We start from the raw sequence: 20,647 nt of genomic DNA on the forward strand, positions 1-20,647 counted from the left end.
ATCTATGTGAAGACACTGATCAGATTAATGAATGATTTCTCACAATAATTATCAACAATGACAACAAGGTGGAAAACAGATATCAATATTCAGCACTTTATCTCTATTAATCTCAGCGATTTTTACATTTTCTGATGATCACTTACATCACTACATGTCATCACCCCCAGTTGGACGTCGGAGAGAGTGGAGATTAGATCGGTTCCATTTTTCTCACCTTTCAGTACAGTGTTAGCTATTATTAACATTGCTTCTTTAACAACTTCTCCATCTGAAAATGCCGTCTTCTTCTTGATCAGAAAATGTGTAGCTCTGAACGAGGCTTCGGTTGCTTTTTGTGATTTTTTTTTTGTTCGGCCTCGTGAAAAAAGTCTGTTGTGTAACCAAAGCTGCCTTTAGCTCACAGACCTTTTCTGCCCTTAGTGCGCTTCCAGGTGGATAGTTAGCATTGTAGCTTTTGTGACAGGTAGTGAAGTGTCTCTCGACATTGTGCTGCTTTGGTCATTGTGCCACAGCTGCCCCGCAAATGAGACACACGCAGGTTTCTTTAACAGTCGTAAAGAAGAACTCTACCTCCCATTCGTTGTGAAAGTGATAGGTTTTTTCTGCCATGTTTCTGTGGTAAGAGAGTGCATGCTGTGCCTGCTAGCCCGCTAGTTTACTCTCCGCGATCACTGGTTTTGTCTGAGCATAGAATACTTAACCTCAACTTATCTAAACTTCATGTATAATGAACATAATTTTAAGACATTTTGTGATGTGTGGTTAAAAAAGAATAGCAACAGAATCAAATTAGATTTTAGATGCAGCTCAATAGTGAGTTGTGCTAGATTTAGAACAGATCTGCGGGCGACTCATATGGTCCTTGCGGGCGACCTGGTGCCCGCGGGCACCGTGTTGGTGACACCTGCTTTACGTTATGTGTTTTAAGTGTAGTTTAGTCTCATGTGGGTTTCAAGCAACTAAACAAGTGTTTACCCGCCAATGGGTGCCACCCAGCTTCGCCCTGCAAAAACAGATAAATCTGACACCCTCCATCTCTAAACGAGTCTTACTTCATCAGAATCGTGGGCTTCCTCGTGTGAGAGCACGAGGGGGGGGACTGAGACATGATCCTGTAACTTGAGAGAGATGAAACTCTCCACTTAAACTCTGAAACAGCAACGCAGCTCGGAGATAATAGTATTAGTGGGGGAGAGAAAGAGGTGAAAAAGAGGCTTAGAGAGAGAGAGAGAGAGGATAATGGCAGGAAGTGTTCTATCAGAGTACATAATCAGTAAATGATCAGATGAGATGAGTTAGAGTGGTGGGCTTGGGATAGTAAAGTTTGGCCTGGGTGCTAAAATGAATTTTCCCTCAAATGTTTTCACCCTTCACATTTGAACAGCTGCTACTCCAGTACACTAGATGGCACTCTGCCTTTTACTCTCTACACGGGGAGAGATAAAATCACTGTAACACCCAGCTTACAACGTTACAGTTTCTAAATGTAGGTATTGTGATATAAACTGAGTCTGTTCTACAGTTTCTCATTAGGCTGAATGAATAACTGACTCTAAATGTAGGTATTGTGATATAAACTGAGTCTGTTCTACAGTTTCTCATTAGGCTGAATGAATAACTGACTCTAAATGTAGGTATTGTGATATAAACTGAGTCTGTTCTACAGTTTCTCATTAGGCTGAATGAATAACTGACTCTAAATGTAGGTAATGTGTCAGAAATTGGTTCAGTGTGTTTACACTTAATAATCTGATAATGTCAGGATTGGCCCCTACTAGTCCTGTCCATGTGTTCGTGTTGTGTTTTGATCTTCCACGTGCATTTGTTGTGTTTATCCTCCCAGTTCGGCCCCCTTCTTTTCAGACCCCGTCCCTGATTGTTCCCTTCTGTATTTAAGCCCTGTGTTTGCCCCTTGTGGTTGTTGGACTTTATGCTGGATGTATTGTTTTCTGTGTTCTAGTCTGTTTTGCTGTTTGTTATGTCTGTTCCCCGATCTGTTCGTGTTGGCTCCTTGACTATAGACCATCTTGACCCTGGTTTTGGATTTGCCCATAATAAATCTTGCTTTTTTCAGCACGTGCGTCCTCCACATCGCTCCATGTTACAGATAACTGCGGGAAATCAGACTATGTCAGTAACGGGTTCAGTGTGTTTTTTCTGTGTGTTGTGTCAGTAACTGGTACTCATGGTTTTTGTGTTACACTGCTTGCTTTATCCAGCCGTCTGTTTTCACACAAATCAGTGTGGGAGTTTACAGCACTGAGAACCCCCATTACTGAGCTAATCAGATTCATAGACCTTAATCTGATCTAAGAAATCTGAGTGTGCTGTGTATATGGCCACTTAATAATATTATGCACATGTAAATGCACTTCTTGAAAGATACAAAAAGATTTTTTGTCATATCGCCCAGCACTAGTGGATCTGCAGACTTTTTGCTCTCTCTCTCTCTCTCTCTCTCTCTCCCTCCCTCTCTCCCTCGCCCGGCAGGGTGTTAGATGTGTTGTGTTGAATTATGTATGCTGCTCGCCCCTCAGCCTTTCAGGATACACACCCACATACACCAGCACCTCCGGTCAGAGAGCAGAGCGTGTGTGTATGGGTGTAGGGTGTTTTTGTTTGTGGAAGTTGTCGAGGCATTCAGAGTGTGAGGATTAGCTCAGATGGCTGTGAGCTCTTTCAATTCTCTTTAGTCTGAGTGTAATTCCTCTCGTAGTGCTGGTCAATCCAGCTGCTGTATCTGAGATGTTGTACTGAAGCTGTTTCTATGCTGAGCGAGTGCCACTGAGCTGGATTTGAAAGGTTTTAGCATTAGCATTAGCACTAGCTTACAAAGCAGGATTTCTTGCTTAACCAGCTAACTTTAAGCTCAGTTCAGTCTAACCCTGGATCACTTTTTAGTGGACCACATCACCATGGCAGACCATACCTAACCTGCTCCAGGACAGATGAACTTTGGGAGACAGACTTCTGACCAATCAGACACAGCCCTCTGACCGATCAGGGACAGACATCTGATCAATCAGAGAACAAGCACAGATATGAAATAAATGCAGAGCATGGACAGAATTACGGTTACAACAGTTAAAATAATAATCGACTGTTAAAATGTTTAAATATACTCCATCCCAGCTCTGATGTCCTGCTCACTCACAGCAGGGAACAACACGCTAATGCGGTGCTAGACAGCATGTATTTCCAGCACGGCTGCAAACAACACCTCCCCAGACTGGAACCTCGCCAGGGCAGTGATTTTACCCTTCCTACCTCCAGTTAGACCTGCTCCCTGAAGGGCGGGTTAACCCATACATGCACTGTGCCGTTCCTCCTTTGCCTAAGAGAGGCTAGTGGGCTGGTGGATGGAGTGAGGCCAGCTGTGAGCAAGCAAGGCATTGAAAATATTGCTGCCAAAGCTCTGGCGCCCAGAATGTGATTTTTGGGACAGCCCTACTTGAATTTGCTAAAAAATGGTTGCGGTGTGATTGCATGCACTATAAACCGGTGCTTCCTTAATAATAGTAATAATAATAATTGTAATAACAGTAATAGCTGTAAGCTGTGATTGGGTAACCCAGTTCGGTGGTATATGTGAATAATAGAGTAATTCAGCAGCTCTGGTGTTCTCCAGAAGGGGATCTGTTTGTGATTACAGACTATTTATTACATCATCTACTGGAGTGTGTGTGTGTATAGATGGTACTGGTCCGTTTCCTGTGTGTGTGTGTGTGTGTGTGTGTAAAATGGTTGCTGATGTCACTAAAGATGCTCTGCAGTTGTGAGGGTTGAATTTCACTGAAGCAGCTCAGCATCAATACCCTTGAGTGTGTGTGTGTGTGTGCGTGTGTGTGTGTATGTGTAGATCGCCTCAGTGCTCACACACTCCTGCAGACGCTCCGGCTGCTCCTCTGCTTCCTCAAACTCCTCCAGACTGAACCATCTGCTCTGAGAAGAGGGGGATTCAGGGAGGAAGGCTCATTTCTAGCAAGAGTTGGGGGGGCAGGGGGTCCTGAGGAGAGCACACACCATACGCTGCGTCACGGTGTGTCCTCACAGCACCAGACCACTACGCACACACGCGCACGCACACACACACGCACTCACATACGCACACCTGGAGAGAAATGGCTGAGAAATCTCTCCAGAACACCCCCCCATCTCTCTCTGCCAGCGTTTAGTACAGTCTGTGGGTTGAGGGCGAGCAAGAGAGATACATAGAGGGAGAGAGAGAGATGTTTTGAATGCAGACTGGTTTGGCCTGGATGCGTTTCTTCTGCGTGAGCTTCTTCAGGTGAGATACATCCAGATAACAGACTGAAATAAGGTAGGATTACAGTGAGATCAGCACACGGTCATTCTTTCTCTCTCTCTCTCTCTCTCTCTGTCTCTGTTTCTCTCTCTCCCTCTCCTTTCCATCTCTCACTCTCTTCTTTCTGCAAATCTTGCTCTTCATCTCTCGCTGCCTTCCCTCCATCTCTTTTCTTTCTCTATGTCTTCTCTCTCTATCTCCGTCTGTATTCTCTCTCCATCCTTTTCTATCTTTTCTCCATTTCTCTCTCCATCCCTTTCTTCCTTCTCTCCTAAAATCTCTATTTCTCTCTCTCTCTCTCTCTCTCTCTCTCTCTCTCTCTCTCTCTATCTATCTATCTATCTATCTATCTATCTAACTATCTATCTATCTATCTATCTATCTATCTATCTATCTATCTATCTATCTATCTATCTCACTGTTACTCTGTGTGTGTGTGTGTGTGTGTGTGTGTGTGTGTGTGTGTGTGTGTGTGTGTGTGTTTGTATGGAAAATGTATGTTTACATTGACAAACACACACTTGTGTGTGCACACACACTGTCGTGACCAGTGTGATTGTGTGTGTGTGTGTGTGTGTGTGTGGAGCAGGTTTTAAGGCCCTTCTGCAGAGAGAGAGAGAGGATCTCTATACATTCAGCACCTCTCTCTCCCTCAGTGCTGAGGGCTGTGTGCATGTGTGTGTACGTGTGTATGTATGTGTGTGTGTGTGTGTGTGTGTGTGTGTGTGTGTGTGCAGTGCTGACTGAGTGAGTGTTTGTGTTGTTTTTCTCTGCGCTGATTCTCATCACTGTAGCAGAGATGCTCAGCATACACTCCACTTCCTGCCCCGGGGGATGATGGTCCGTGGTGCATGTGTGTGTGTGTGTGTGTGTGTGTGCATCCTCAGAGCTGAGCATTAAAGACACAATCAGAGTTAAAGAGCCCATTCACTCACACATACTGTGTTGGGCATAAGGTGGTATAAAGTAACTGGTTACAGTAATACTCAGTAATACTGTACAGTACAGCAGCTGTATTTACTGTAATTTCTCCTGTCAGTGATGCAACACATTACAGTTTAAAGCTGCACTGTGTCCTATTTTCAGTTAAATCTGAATGAAGTGTCGTTACTGAGGGAGGTGAATATAAACAGGCTAAAATATGGTGAGCGTGTCCTGCTGTGAATCGTCCTGTAAAGCCTGAAATAATCATTTAAAAGTCAGAGGGAGTTTTTCACACCACGTCGTACGTCTTCACGTATTAACGTCACACAGACTCAAAAAGAAGGTCCATTTCGGCCTCAAATGATCTCAAATCAACATCATACTGATGAAGATGTGATGACTGTAGTAGATAATTCACTCACATCCTTAGAGACGCTCCTTTACCAAGTTTACGCTGAGTTCTCTTCAAATGCGTTCAGAACAGTCAGATTCATCCACTTCTGAGGGTCCGAAGCACAACCAGCATTACAAAATGCTCTTCTGCATGTTGTGTGCAGTTACATGTTTGCACCAGAGAGGACTCCAGAACCCCAAATCCTACATAGTGCTGCTGTAAATTGTACTTGTGTTGCTTAGTGTCTCTAAAGCCCTGTTGGAGCAACACAAGTAACGATTTACAGCAACATTATGTAGGATTTGGGGATTTGGTGGAAATATGTAACTGCACACAACATGCAGAAGAACATTTTGTAACGTGGGTTGTGCTTCGGACCCCCACGAGCAGATGAATCTAGCTTTTGTCGGTGAGCTGAAAGAAAATTCAGAGAGCACTCAGTCTAAGCTTGGTGAAGGGAGCGTCTTCTGAGGATGTGAGTGAATTATCTATTGTTGTCATCACATGACATTTTACAAATATGTAGCACTATATATAATTCCATATGGAGTTTGTCAGCACTCCTTTAGGAAGTTTAACTCCACCTTATGGTACTTTAACAACAACAAATCCTGCTAACAGACATCAACCCCTTCTTTATAGTACAGTTTCTTTATTCTCAGGCAGTGGTGATGAAAGGGTTAATAAGGAAATTAGGAAAATGAGGTGAAATATCTGAAGCTCCTCTCACAGTGCAGTGAGATTTCTGTCCTGTTGGGCGACATTTGTTGAGTTAAATGAACTCACTTTACTAACATAACGCTGTCAGGTATTAACCGGAAGTTAGTTTTTGTAGTTTGTTTCTTTAATTCTGTCTAATTCTAATCGTATGTGAATGTCCAGGCTTTGATGATTTGATCCATTCTATCTAAGACTGTTTCCTGAAATTACACATATACTTTATACTGTACAGATCTGCCAGTAAAATCCCAACAAATGACATTCAAGGAGCTCTTCTGGTGAGTCTAGACCTTCTCCAATAGGCCACAAAGAATAATATTATTTATGCTTAATGCATTTTAGTCTTATATGTCCTCTGTATACATTACTCCTGTCTTTATACATAATTTGAGAGATAAAAGCTGTGTTTACTTGTTTGCATTAAAAAATAAATCGTCATTCTGCTCGTCACACTGGTACACAACCGAGGACGGCATGATGCATGCCAGTGTCGTCATGGTCACAGGGGTATAAAGGCCAATTTATAGTCCAGGCGTCCAGTCGCTTGTCAAAAAAAGACATAATAGAGACAAAATGTGTGTGTGCGGTTGCATACATTAGAAAATCTGAAAGGGTGCAGATGTTGTTATGAACTCTGATTGGACAGTAGGGGTGCAACGATTAATCGACTTAGTCGACTAGTTTAGTAGTCGATTAGTCGGTGATGTCATCTTTCTCGCGTTGACTAGGAACATTCCGACATTACCACTTAACAGGGAGTTAACAACACAGCGGCTCACTGTGAAGAACATTCATCGCCACGTCCCAAACCACATACTAGCTCACTAAATAATATGTAAAAATAGCACATATACCATTAGAAGTGCACTCATTAGTACAGTATGTGAAGTACAGAAGTGTGTGGTTTGGGACGTGGTGATAGTTGTGCTACTGTCCTACTTCATGTTGTGAGCTGAGCTGTAACATTTTCTATTTGCAAATGTTGTTCTCTGGAATCATTAATGGAGCTGGAACTGAGAAGCAATTAACTATTATTCACAGCGACCCTGCTCACTTTCCAGATTACGTTTGCGTCGCCGGTGCATTCAAATTCGGTGAACACAGGCAAGCGATTCAAACAGTTTTCTGTTCTACACGAACGTTTGGCTCCACTCGCTAACAGGTTTAGGAGGTAGTTCTCCTTGACCACACAGGGTAGCTGGACAAAGGGTTACCATTGAAATGAAGCGTTTACACACAAAACAAAAGTGTGTCACAAACATTCGCCACTTTCCCCTCCGCCACATCAGAGCGCATCGTCTCTGCAGGGGGGATTATCTGCTCTAAGAGGAGAGCGAGGCTCCCACGAGAACACAGAGAGACGGTGATTTACCTCCGTCTCATTATAGATCTGTGATTGTAAAATTTAGTTGCAGCAGAGTTGAGACAGACAGCAGAGCACAGACTGCTCTGTTTAAAATGAACATCTAAATTTAGAGTGTTTTTTTATTTACTTGATTAAAGGAAAAACAGATTTCGTTTTGCTATATTTTCTTGCTGCTACTTTGCACATCCTTGGTTTGCACATTCTTGGATGGAAAAAGATATTGGAGTTTTATTATTTATCTTTTGTATTAGCAGGAAAGTTCATTAAAACAGATGAATTCTTGAATGTTATTCATCTTTATTGTCTTGCAAATGCATAAAAGAACCTCAAGCTAAATTTAAAGGCTCATAGCTACATAAGTTATTTGGCAATGTAGTGATTCATAATCCGAATAATCGATTATTCGTTTCCGTAATCGATCAGTTATTCGACCATTAAATTAGTCATTTGTTGCAGCCCTACTGGACAGAAACTCAAAGTTCTATGTTGTGGAGTGTTGCCATGGTCACAATTTACAGCTGTGTACTTTCGTGCTGCAAGCAAGCAAGTTATATATTTATATAACGCTTTTTACAGCAGGTGTTGTCAAAAGCAGCTTTACAGAAAAATCCAGGTCCGAGCCCCCATGAGTATTGCCAGTGGTGCCAGTGGCAAGGAACTCCCTAAGAGCAAGAGGAAGAAACCTTGAGAGGAACCAAGACTCAGAAGGGGAACCCATCCTCTGGTCGACACCGGATAGCAAACAGTGTTATTATAAAGACTGCTGCTTGCTGCTCCGCTCCAGATCAATAAACATGCATAAGACAATTTCAATTTCAAACCTTTTTCCGTGGCTGCAGTTCATTGAGAAAGTCATCCGAGTAGAAAATGGAGTCTGCGACAGTATTAATAGTATATATATAGAATTTTATTAAATCATCAGCAGCTTGGTACAATAAAGAGGAGAACAATAATATCCCTTTTTCTAAATATAATAATAATTACATTTATGTGTTATAGTGTTATAGTGTTAATTCTGAAATGACCATGGATGTTACAATTATGGTCTCGGTTTCAGACTCGTTCCTGGTGAACAGGGGGGACTCTCAGCAGAGAGCTTTAACAGCTTATGTTTATTTAAGGTGGAAAAGGCAGGAGGTGCTGCTCCTCTTATTTTGCGCTGTGTAGCGCTGGGTTTGTCTTGAATTCAACAACGAGATGTTTGGCATCAGCTTGATTAACTGCTGCGGGACACTGATCCACTGGAGGAGGCAGAGTTTTCCATCACGGCTCCTTGGAAAACATTGCAACATCGGGTCTGGCACCAACATGTAAACATGCAGCATTATACAGTGCATGCTGGGTATTGTAGTGAGAGAACACTGGTAAATGGAATGACACAAAACAATGAACTCCTAACCCACCGAGAGGCCGAGGGACGTCTAGAGGACACTGCATAACTCGTTATACGCTAGTTGAAGTGCTGCAATGCCTCTTTAACGCTCTCCATTGTGGAGACCCTCTCAGTCTGAAGCTCCGTTATCTGCAGCCCTCCTACACTCCGTACCCACACTGCACTTCACCTCCCGCCTCCTTACTGTCACAAACACTGAGTTCTAATTGCACCTGTCTTCATTTACCAAACGTAATATGCTGATCTCCTCGTTAGGAGTTTTGACCAGCGCCGTCCTTTTGTATTTGTTCGTTGAGTTGTGTGTTATTGAGTGCGTGTGTGTCGAGTGCCTGCATGTGTGTGTGTGTGTGTTGAGTGCGTGTGTGTAATCAACCTGTCAAGTGCAATTAACTGTGCTCAGAAACCCACTTCACCCTGAAAAGCCACGCTTCTCCATCAAACGGTGTAATTTACAATCTCGAGCAGTGGAAGTGCTTTAACTAGCCTAGAGAGCTGCAGCATTAGCATGAGCATTAATGAACCAGACTGGCTTTAGCCTCAGGTGCTTTGAATGCAGATCATCTGATCATCTGATCACTGGTCACTTTATAAGCTCCACTCACCATTTAGGACACTTTATAGTTCTGCTGTTACAAACTGTGGTCCTTCTGTTTCACTGTATGATTTGTTAGCCCCCTTTAGCCTGTACATCAATGGTCAGGACCCCCACAGGACCACCACAGAGCAGGTGTTATTTGTAATATCTAATGGAAGGCGTCAGTTCAGGCCATAAATGTCAAAACTCAAGGAACAAGGAAATAATCACCTCTGTGTTAATGCTAGTTTCTGCTAGCGCCCCTATGGGATTTTAGTTGTATTAGTTGTTGGAGTTGTTGGAGTTGTTGGAGTCGGCTTCCCTCTGTGAGCTGAGAACGATAACTGGCCATCCAGAATCACACCAAGACATCGGGCATCTTCAGAAGGAACAGTGAGAGTCTCGAATGAGCAAGACATGATGAGGACCTGTAGTTTCAGGGATGAACAGCAGTTTATTATTATTATTAATATTATCAATGTAATTGGTATAATTATAATAGTAGTTTTGTATAAATACTAGAAGTGCATCACTCAAAGCTTAGTTTCACTTTGTTTTTGGCCACAATAAAAATGTGCACAGATATTGTGGGTTTTGTGGAGCATGGTGATATTCGGTGGACCTGCAGAGACTCATCATGTCTCTGATGAGTGTCATCTGGAGTTGGACTCAAATATTTGACTATTCAGATATTCATTCAGTGGGTAGGGATTCTGTTTTTAATACTGGGATTTGGATATGAGTTTTTCTGTGTAGATGTGAGCTACCAGTAAAGGCAAACTGCAGAGAACAGCGCCTCTAAGATTGTAACATGCATTTGTTACCATGATTGGTCCAGTTAACAACCGTCCGTAACTCTGTTGGTGAGACACTGAGACGCTGAAATTATTATTACTGATTCTGCCCGAAACATCAGACTTATTTCATCCAAACCACAACTGGAGTTTTGTTGTGAGTGATGGTGCAGATGATGTGACAGTGATGATAACGGTGCTGACGTGAAGATGGTTAAAATGCTGATGGTGATGACAGTGATTATGGTGCTGATTCAGCAGAAGATGATGGTGCTGATGATGATGCTGATGTAGACAATGATGATGATGGTGCTGATGAGGGTGATGGTGGTGATGAGAGTGATGAGGGTGATGGTGGTGATGAGAGTGTTGCGGGTGATGGTGCTGATGAGAGTGTTGAGGGTGATGGTGCTGATGAGATTGGTGAGGATGATGGTGCTGTTGAGAGTGATGAGGATGATGGTGCTGATGAGAGTGATGAGGATGATGGTACTGGTGAGAGTGATGAGCATGATGGTGCTGATGAGAGTGGTGAGGGTGATGATGCTGATGAGAGTGGTGAGGGTGAAGGTGCTGATGAGAGTGGTGAGGATGATGTTGCTGATGAGTGATGATGATGGTGCTGATGAGACTGATGAGGATTATGGTACTGGTGAGAGTGATGAGGATGGTGGTGCTGATGAGAGTAATGAGGACGATGGTGCTGATGAGAGTGGTGAGGTTGATGGTGCTGATGAGAGTGGTGAGGATGATGGTGCTGATGAGAGTGATGAGGACGATGGTGCAGATGAGAGTGATGAGGGTGTTGGTGCTGATGAAAATATGACAGCAATATGAGCAGAATCAGAGCAGGAAAATGAAAGAATTGAGGAAAGAGGAGGATCTGAGCTGGGCTTCAGTAGAGGAGAGCAGACTGGAGGGGATTAAGGTGAAGAATTACATAGTTGAGGTGTCATGTTGGAGCCATGTAATACTGTTCATCATAGATATTGAATGATTCATAGTAGATTCTGAATAATTTTTACCAGAAACAAAGTGACATTGCAAAACAGAATTTTGATGCACAAAAAAAATCATTCCATGATTGTTGATAGTATGTGATAAGTAATAATTAATACATGTAGCAATATTAGTGCCTCAATAATAATTCTGCTAATAGAGTTACGTTGGATGGAGAAAGAGAGAGAGAGAGAGAGAGAGAGAGAGAGAGGTCAGCGTTGTGAGTCGCTGTGATGTGAGATTGCTGCTTTGAAGCTTTAGCAGATGAGCATGTGGCTGATGTTGGCAGCTGCTCTCTCTCTGTCTCTCTCTCTCTCTGTCTCTCTCTCTCTCACTGGCAGAGAGTGTGTGCCGCTCTGCTGAGCACAGTGCAGGTGCCGTATCTCTGCTCTGCTCCGACTGGCTGTAATCTGAGATGGAGCTGCTGATTCTCCTGCTGCAGATAAAAGTGGGTGTTGAGTTTGGATCTCAGCTGACGGCACGTTTAGGACACACACTGCCGTCTCTCTCACTCTGATGGCGGGGTGTGTTTGAGGCGCAGAGTGACACATTCCTCTTCATTTCCGTTTCTCCCCAGCAGGAAACAGCTCTCAGATACGCACCGCTCCTCCGAGAGAGAAAAGTGATGGTTTTTAGAAAGCTCTCAGTGCTCAGGCACTTCTCTGTCTTCATTTGAACAGGCCTCTACATATTTATTTATTTATTTGGAACACTTGTGCTTCTTTGTTAAAAATTTATGGGCAGTGTCCAAAAAAGTCAGAAATGTAGGGGGAGCGTCAAAACATGTATGGACACAAAAATATTTAGCTTAAAAGTCAGAAATTTAAGAGCAAATTTAATAGTTAAAATTTATGGGCAAGAAGACACTTGAGAGCGCAGTAAGAAATTCAGTGATGGGAAAAATTCAAGGGCATGGTAAAAAAAATCAGGAACACAGGCAGAAATTTGTGGACACAAGCAGAAATTTAGGGGCACAACCAGACATTTAGGGGCACAAGTAAATGTTTACGGGCACAGGCAGAAATTTAGGTGCACAGGCAGAAATTGAGGAGCACAGTCAGACAGTTAGGTGCACAGGTAGATATTTAGGGGCACAGGCAGAAATTCTGAGGCATAAGGAGATGTTTAGAGGTGCAGGCAGAAATTCAGAGGCATAAGGAGATGTTTAGAGGTGCAGGCAGAAATTCAGAGGCATAAGGAGATGTTTAGGGGCACAGGCAGACGTTTAGGAGCACAGGCACAAATTTAGGGATACAAATTTAAGAGTACGGGCAGATGTTTAGGGGCAGATCAGAAAATTAGAGAGTCAGTCATACATTTTGGGCCACCGAGAATCAGTGTTTAGTTCAGGACAATTAAATCAAACATGCTGTGATTAAAACAGTCAACTGTAGTGAACAATCTGGTTTACAGGATCAGCTGCTGTAGGAACCTGCAGTTTATTCTGATATTAGATCATAAACAGATAGATATGCAGGTACACAGCTGGATGCAGAGCCCTATTAGATGATGCTCAGTCAAGCTTGATGTGCAGTGACTGTACTATGTGTAATGACTTTGGGTGCCGTGTGTGTGTAAATAATTGCAGTGTGACTGAAAGGCAAAGTAAGCTGTGGAGTCTGTTTGCCGGTATGACTGTGGACGCCTGTAGCCGAGGCCCTGCTTGAGTTTCAGTGATGGAGTGGCATTGCGGCAATTGCAATCATCCAGCTGGCAGTAATGATCCTGACTTCATCACTGCTTAATGCCATCAGCTATGCAGGGAAGTGCACAGTCTGTACTGCTGGTACTGCTGCTGCTTTAATCCATCTGGGCTAATAAAAACCTGTGGAAAACCTTCCATGGATAATCCGTGGGGATGAATTCCAGGCCCTGCACAATCTGTGGTTTCTGTCAGACATTGAAGGCTAAGAGCAAGCCTGTTTTCTTCTGTGGTCCACAGTGAACACAGGCCTCTCTGAAGTCCCTCACAGCGAGGATGGAGAAGGTCAGATGTGAAAGCAGCTCAGCATGTGGGTAGAGCTGGACAGGACAGCGGGTTCAGACAGAGATTTGGACTGACTCATGACTCGACTCAGACTCATCTTCTGACTTGCTCTTAACTTGTCTCAGATTCAGACTCGTTGGAATAATTAACCTTTATAATAGAAAACCTTCATTCTGATAGGACATAACTGAAGCACTTCATGTAGTTAAGGTGCTGTATGTTAAGTACTTAGCAAGTATGCTAAGCACTGCGCAAGCTAATTTTACTGATGATGTCAGCCAATCTAGTGTAACGATGGAAGTGGGTTTAGCGTATCCATGGAAGTGGGTTTGACGTATCCATGGAAACAGGTGTAGTGTATCCATGGAAGTGGGTGCAGCATGTCCTTGGAAATGGGTGTAGCATATTCATGGACATAGGTGTACTGTAACTATGGGAATGAGTATAGTGTATACATGGAAGTGGGTATAACATATCCTTGGAAGTGGGTGTAGTGTATCCTTGGAAATGAGTGTAGTGTAAAAATGGGAATGGGTGTAGTGTAACTATAGGAATGGGTGTAGTGTACCCATGGAAATGGGTGTAGCTTAAAAGTGGAAATGGGTGTAATGTAACTATGGAAATGGGTATAGTGTAGCAGAAGAAGTGGCTGTAGTGTAACTACAGAAATGGGTGTAGTGTAACTGTGGAAATGGATGCAGTATAACTATGGAAATGGGTGTAATGTAACTACAGAAATGGGTGTAGTGTAACTGTGAAAGTGGCTGTAGTGTAACTGTGGAAATGGGTGTAATGTAACTATGGAAATGGGTGTAGTGTAACTGTGGAAATGTGTGTAATGTAACTATGGAAATGGGTGTAGTGTAACTGTGGAAATGGGTGTAGTATAACTATAGAAATGGGTGTAGTGTAACTGTGGAAGTTGCTGTAGTGTAACTACGGAAATGGGTGTAGTGTAACAGTGGAAATGGGTGTAGTATAACTATGGAAATGGGTGTAGTGTAACTGTGGAAGTTGCTGTCGTGTAACTATGGAAATGGGTGTAGTGTAACTGTGGAAGTTGCTGTAGTGTAACTACGGAAATGGGTGTAGTATAACTATGGAAATGGGTGTAGTGTAACTACGGAAATGGGTGTAGTGTAACTATGGAAATGGGTGTAGTATAACTACGGAAATGGGTGTAGTGTAACTGTGGAAGTGGGTGTAGTGTAACTACGGAAATGGGTGTAGTGTAACTGTGGAAGTGGGTGTAGTGTAACTACGGAAATGGATGTAGTGTAACTACGGAAATGGGTGTAGTGTAACTGTGGAAGTGGGTGTAGTATAACTACGGAAATGGGTGTAGTGTAACTGTGGAAGTGGGTGTAGTGTAACTACGGAAATGGGTGTAGTGTAACTACGGAAATGGGTGTAGTGTAACTGTGGAAGTGGGTGTAGTGTAACTACGGAAATGGGTGTAGTGTAACTGTGGAAATGGGTGTAGTGTAACTACGGAAATGGGTGTAGTATAACTACTGAAATGGGTGTAGTGTAACTGTGGAAGTGGGTGTAGTGTAACTACGGAAATGGGTGTAGTGTAACTGTGGAAGTGGGTGTAGTGTAACTACGGAAATGGATGTAGTGTAACTACGGAAATGGGTGTAGTGTAACTGTGGAAGTGGGTGTAGTATAACTACGGAAATGGGTGTAGTGTAACTACGGAAATGGGTGTAGTGTAACTGTGGAAGTGGGTGTAGTGTAACTACGGAAATGGGTGTAGTGTAACTGTGGAAGTGGGTGTAGTGTAACTACGGAAATGGATGTAGTGTAACTGTGGAAGTGGGTGTAGTGTAACTATGGAAATGGGTGTAGTGTAACTATGGAAATGGGTGTAGTGTAACTATGGAAATGGGTGTAGTATAACTACGGAAATGGATGTAGTGTAACTGTGGAAGTGGGTGTAGTGTAACTATGGAAATGGGTGTAGTGTAACTGTGGAAGTGGGTGTAGTGTAACTACGGAAATGGATGTAGTGTAACTACGGAAATGGGTGTAGTGTAACTGTGGAAGTGGGTGTAGTATAACTACGGAAATGGGTGTAGTGTAACTGTGGAAGTGGGTGTAGTGTAACTACGGAAATGGGTGTAGTGTAACTGTGGAAGTGGGTGTAGTATAACTACGGAAATGGGTGTAGTGTAACTGTGGAAGTGGGTGTAGTGTAACTACGGAAATGGGTGTAGTGTAACTACAGAAATGGGTGTAGTGTAACTACGGAAATGGGTGTAGTATAACTACGGAAATGGGTGTAGTGTAACTGTGGAAGTGGGTGTAGTGTAACTACGGAAATGGGTGTAGTGTAACTACGGAAATGGGTGTAGTATAACTATGGAAATGGGTGTAGTGTAGCAGTGGAAGTTGCTGTAGTGTAAAAGTGGAAAAGCTCCTGATCTGTATATCAGTGGTGCAGTTGTTCCTCAGATTATAGTATCGGTTTAATGTAAAGCTGCTGCTGGACGGTCAGTGTAAGTGAGAGGGTGGACGCTGTAACCCGGCCTGCTCTGCGCTGCAAACCGATTCTACCTGCTCACTACAGACTGTGTTAATTAGAGGCACAGTCACAGAGGAGCGTCAGCTCCGAACCAGCGGTAAATATTTAATCTGAGGGTCTGTGGCCGACACGACACACATACTGCTCCCTTTGTGCTGTTTGACAGTCGCGCTGTGATGGACTGGCCGGTAGGCACTCACCGTTTAGATTAGAAAGGGAGGGAGAGAGAGAGGGAGGGAGAGAGAGAGGGGTAGCGTTTGCATGCGGCTGGTATTTGCGAGGGCTGGCGTGCTGGTGTTTGATGTGAGAGAGGTAGAGATAAGAGACGTGCAGCGGGACGATCGAGGTGCAGAATGCTGGGAGGTTTTGCTGAACAGAGCTGATCTGAAGTCTTTGTTGAACTAATGCTCACTGAAGGAATGCTAAGAATTCTAGTGTAAATACTTGAATGAGTGCTTTTAATGCTGAAAGTAAGGCTAATTATTCAAATGCTAAATGACTTAGTTAAACTAATGCTAACTGAACAAATGCTGGACATCTTTGAAAGAATGCTGATTGAAAAATCATTTGTCAGATGCTAAAAAAAATAGAACTAATAATATACTAATATTTGAACTAAAGCTAACAGACAAATGCTAGAAATCTTTGGTACTGGTAACTGAACAGGTGTTAAAAGTCAGCTGAACCGAACAACTGCTTTAACAACTAATTTATTGCTAACTGAAGGATATTAAAATTTAAAAAAAGGCATAAACACTGAAGGAATGCACAGACTATTCCTATTTGAAAAAAATGAAAAAAAAATCTTAAAATTCATTTTAATTGATCAAATACTAAAACTAATTGATAATATTGGATTCAATCTAAGTGTATTACACTAAAGAAGCAAACATGTTTGCACGAATGCCAATTGCAGGACTGATAAAAGTCATTGAGTGAGTAATGCTGATGTAATGGATGCTAGAAGTCTGTTTAACTAGTGCTTCGTTTTGTAATATAAGGCTTGTTGAACTGTGTAAATGCTAAAATGTTTCTGTAGACAGTGTTTTTCTGATCATTTGCCTCTTCCTCCTCAGATATGTGTCACAAAGATGTCCACTCGCGGCTGCCAGGGATCGGACTCGGTGATCAAGCCCCTGGACACCATCCCTGAGGACAGGAAGGTTCGAGTCCAGCGCACTCAGAGTGGCTTCGAGCCCTTCGAAAAGCCAGCCAGCCAAGTGAAGAGAGTGCACTCCGAGAACAATGCCTGCATCAACGCTAAGAGCTCGTCCGCGGGGAAGGAGTCTCCCAAACTGCGCCGTCACTCCAGCCCCAGCTCTGTGAGTACAGACGCACCTCTCAGTGGTTTTTCAGTGCGGTGTTGCTTTAGGCATGCAGTGCTAATTGATGGCTGTACCAGCTAAGCCAAGCAGTGCACCCACCAAATTTTTTATAACTGATTCCGATTTATTTTAACAGTCAAATTGTCTGTTTATTTATCATTGTCTGATTATTATTATATACTGTAGCTCCATTCATCACTAATTCTGAGCTTGAAAGTTCCCAACCGGGAATCTCTTACTTTCCATCTAAAGGCATTCATGTGGCTGTTACTCATAGTGAGCTTGCACTTGTTTTTACTTCTGTGTGCAAATAAAATAGCTTTTAAAAGGTGCTCATATTATAATAAAATTTATGTTTATTTAAAAAATGTAAAAGTGGATGTTGGCTGCGGCAGTTTGCTGTCAATACAGCGCTGAAAATGACATGAAAGCGCACAGACTAATTAAATATAACAAGGAATGATTTTAACCTTACAGTTACTGTACAATTGTATTTAGCAATGTCATCAAAAAGAAGCCTATGTTGAATGTTGAATCTCCTCATTTGGTGTGGACCACCATAAAAATGTGGTGGACCACCGTTTGTTTATTTAGTGCACACAGATGTTCACACCTGTATAAATGGGCCAAAGTACAGATAGAGTTCGCACCAAAAAATGTAGGTGTGAAAACGGCCTTTGTTTTTACTCCAACATTAAAGCGGCAGTTTGGTGAAAAATCTCAAATTTACCCATTTTTTCTCGTTGAATTGCTTGTCAGTTTTACGCTACACCTGCTTTAGTGCTCACGCTACACCTGTATTAACATCTGGCTCTTTACAGTTATCGTTCTTGCAGCAGGAGCTGCTGTCAGTGACAGCAGAGCAATCAAATGATAATGAAGCAGAGTGTTTGTATCATCAGTGACCTGATTGGTTAAACTCAAACTGACAAAGCTTTTAATTGTAAAGATGTCGAATTAAGGTTTATTTTCATTGCTTTGATTGTGGTTCATGAATGTTAAGTGTCTATTTTAATGCTGTACGTGTACGATAATACATACATATCAAGATTATAAGTTCTGGGTTTTATACTGTATCATCTAGGTCAGAGGTCACAACCAAAATGTTAAGAAGAGCCCTTTTAACAAGAATCAAACCACCTTGGGAGCCACAACATTTTATGTCTGTGTTGTTGAAATAGCATTTCAATTACATTTATGGCATTTGGCTGATGCTCTTATCCAGAGCGACTTACAATTTGATCATTTTACACAGGAAGGCGAAGGTGGTGTTAGGAGTCTTGCCCAAGGACTCTTATTGGTATAGTGTAGGGTGTTTACCCAGGTGGGGATTGAACCCCAGTCTACAGGTCTACAGTGTAGAAGGCAGAGGTGTTAGCCACTACACTATCCCAACCACATTTCACAATTATGTCTCAGTATGTGCTAATTTACTAGTATAGGCTAAAAAATATATAATATAAGGGAAAGCCCAGACTTATATTGCTCTGCTTTAAGCTTTAGCTCGGCTATAGCTGCTTTTCTCACATCTCCAGCAGGAAACTTTTCCACAAAAGTTGAACAGTTTCTTGTAAAATGTCTCTCAACCTTCGACGTTTTACGAGGCTGAAGTCGCTTCTCATTTGCCAGCTTCTTGTTCGAATTTTCCCGTTCCACCTTAAATGGTGCCTGAGGAGCCAGAATGTAACTGCTGCATTATTTAAGGTGGAACAGGAAAATCTGAACGATAAGCTGGCGAACATGAAACTGACTTCAGCTTTGTGACTTCTTAGTTTTTCAGTTTCTCATTGCAAAGTAAAGGTTGGTCTTATATCTCTATTTGCCTTTTTCGTTAGCTACTAGCTAGGTGGGATTGTTGTCTGTGTTGCTAGGGTGACCAGCAGTCTGTGCTGATCTTCAGGGTTAAAGGGTGAATTAGCAGTTCTACGTTAACTCCAGGGTTTAAGACCATTTGTAGTCAATCTGTGTCGAACGATCAGCAGAGCTTTATTTTACTGTAAAGGAGGATTCTTTTCTTTTTATGATGTGTAATCTATGGCAGTCAAATGAAAAAGATACAGCGGCTCTTATTCATCAGATCTGTGCACTGTCTAATCTAATCGTAAAATCAGTGCACATCTATTTCACCCACAGTTTAGTTATTGATCAGTTTCACCTTTGGTGTGTCTGTGCAGTTAAACTCACATCTGATAGGAGTGTGTACATTGGAGCATAAACAGACCTGAAAATGCCTGATTTGCAGTTAACTAACCCAAACTATTATAAATATAATCTTTAATACCAATAATAAGAATAAAACTAGAAAAAAAACAATAATGCTAATAATTTGTGCAGTACAAAGTGGAGGAGCTTATTTTACATGCACACTGATGTAAACAAATGTTCCTTATTGGATTTAAAGGTGAATTACACTGCGCTTTTGTTTTATACCACTGACTTCACCCACAAACAAGCAACACAGAGCACAGCCAGTGCAGTGTTTTAATCTGTTATTTTAGCTAAATAATCAGTCACATTATTGTGTCTTCTTAAAAAATGACTTTCATTCTTTTTCAGTGGTTGTAGTTTCAGCAGTATGAAGTTGGATCAGTAGAGGGAGCAGTGCACCACCTCAAGCTCCGCCTACAAGCCCAGCCATTGGCTTATGAGCCGCTAAGTGCTGTCTGTGTATTGATTCGCCTGTGCTTGATTTCATGCACTGAAGCTGATTCAACATTTATGCTCAAATCTCTGCTCCTTTCCACATCATATAAAAGTTTCATGAAACAGACGCAGAATCAGAGCAGACTAAGCATCACTGTCACAAGAACCCAGACTTTAGGTGTGGACCCAAACCAGCCCAAAGCTGCAGTTCTGACCTGGACTGACCTCTGGTACCCCCTGGTTAATGTTAGTGGTGTTACAGGTGTGTTGGGCCGCACGTGGCTTGACACACTTTTCCCGCCGTTTCCATGACGACAGCGCATGGTTTCTGGATGCAGCCGGTGTCCGGTGTTGGACAGATACTCGTGGTTTGGGGTTACAGCACATCCGCCGCGGTCAGCCTTACACTGTATCAGTGCAGTTTGGGGTTACACTGCAAGGCTAATCCAGCAGCAGTGAGGTTTTGTTTCAGTCTGAATGATGGGGTCAGAACCATCACAGCCACTCTGACATGAGGATCCCTCACCACTCAGCCATGTTCTGGGCTTCTTCTGACTTTGGTTCTACTCCAGAACAAGGCTGAAGAACTACATTTGAGGGCTGTGATCCCAGTGACTCTGTTTAGTCTTCCTCATAAACTTGTTCTTCCATCCTAAATGCAGCCCAGAGAAGAGTGGTTTTGAGTCTTGGTT

General features: G+C 42.6%; 1 protein-coding gene across 3 annotated transcripts in view; it reads left to right on the forward strand.

Moving 5' to 3' along the window:
- The window catches only part of cdk14 (cyclin-dependent kinase 14), a 126,218-nt gene that overhangs the window by 24,472 nt on the left and 81,099 nt on the right, over positions 1-20,647 (forward strand). Inside the window, exons 1-2 of one of the 3 annotated variants that reach the window (XM_017714470.2) lie at positions 4,004-4,324; positions 17,064-17,309. In XM_017714470.2, coding sequence (XP_017569959.1) covers positions 17,079-17,309 — 231 coding nt within the window. In that variant the 5' untranslated portion in view covers positions 4,004-4,324; positions 17,064-17,078. Of the gene's footprint in view, positions 1-4,003; positions 4,325-17,063; positions 17,310-20,647 lie in introns of those variants that run through there. The other 2 variants (XM_017714471.2, XM_017714469.2) reach the window with 2 other exon arrangements.

Source organism: Pygocentrus nattereri, chromosome 24 (assembly GCF_015220715.1).
Source record: "Pygocentrus nattereri isolate fPygNat1 chromosome 24, fPygNat1.pri, whole genome shotgun sequence".
In the NCBI taxonomy this organism is placed as follows: domain Eukaryota; kingdom Metazoa; phylum Chordata; class Actinopteri; order Characiformes; family Serrasalmidae; genus Pygocentrus; species Pygocentrus nattereri.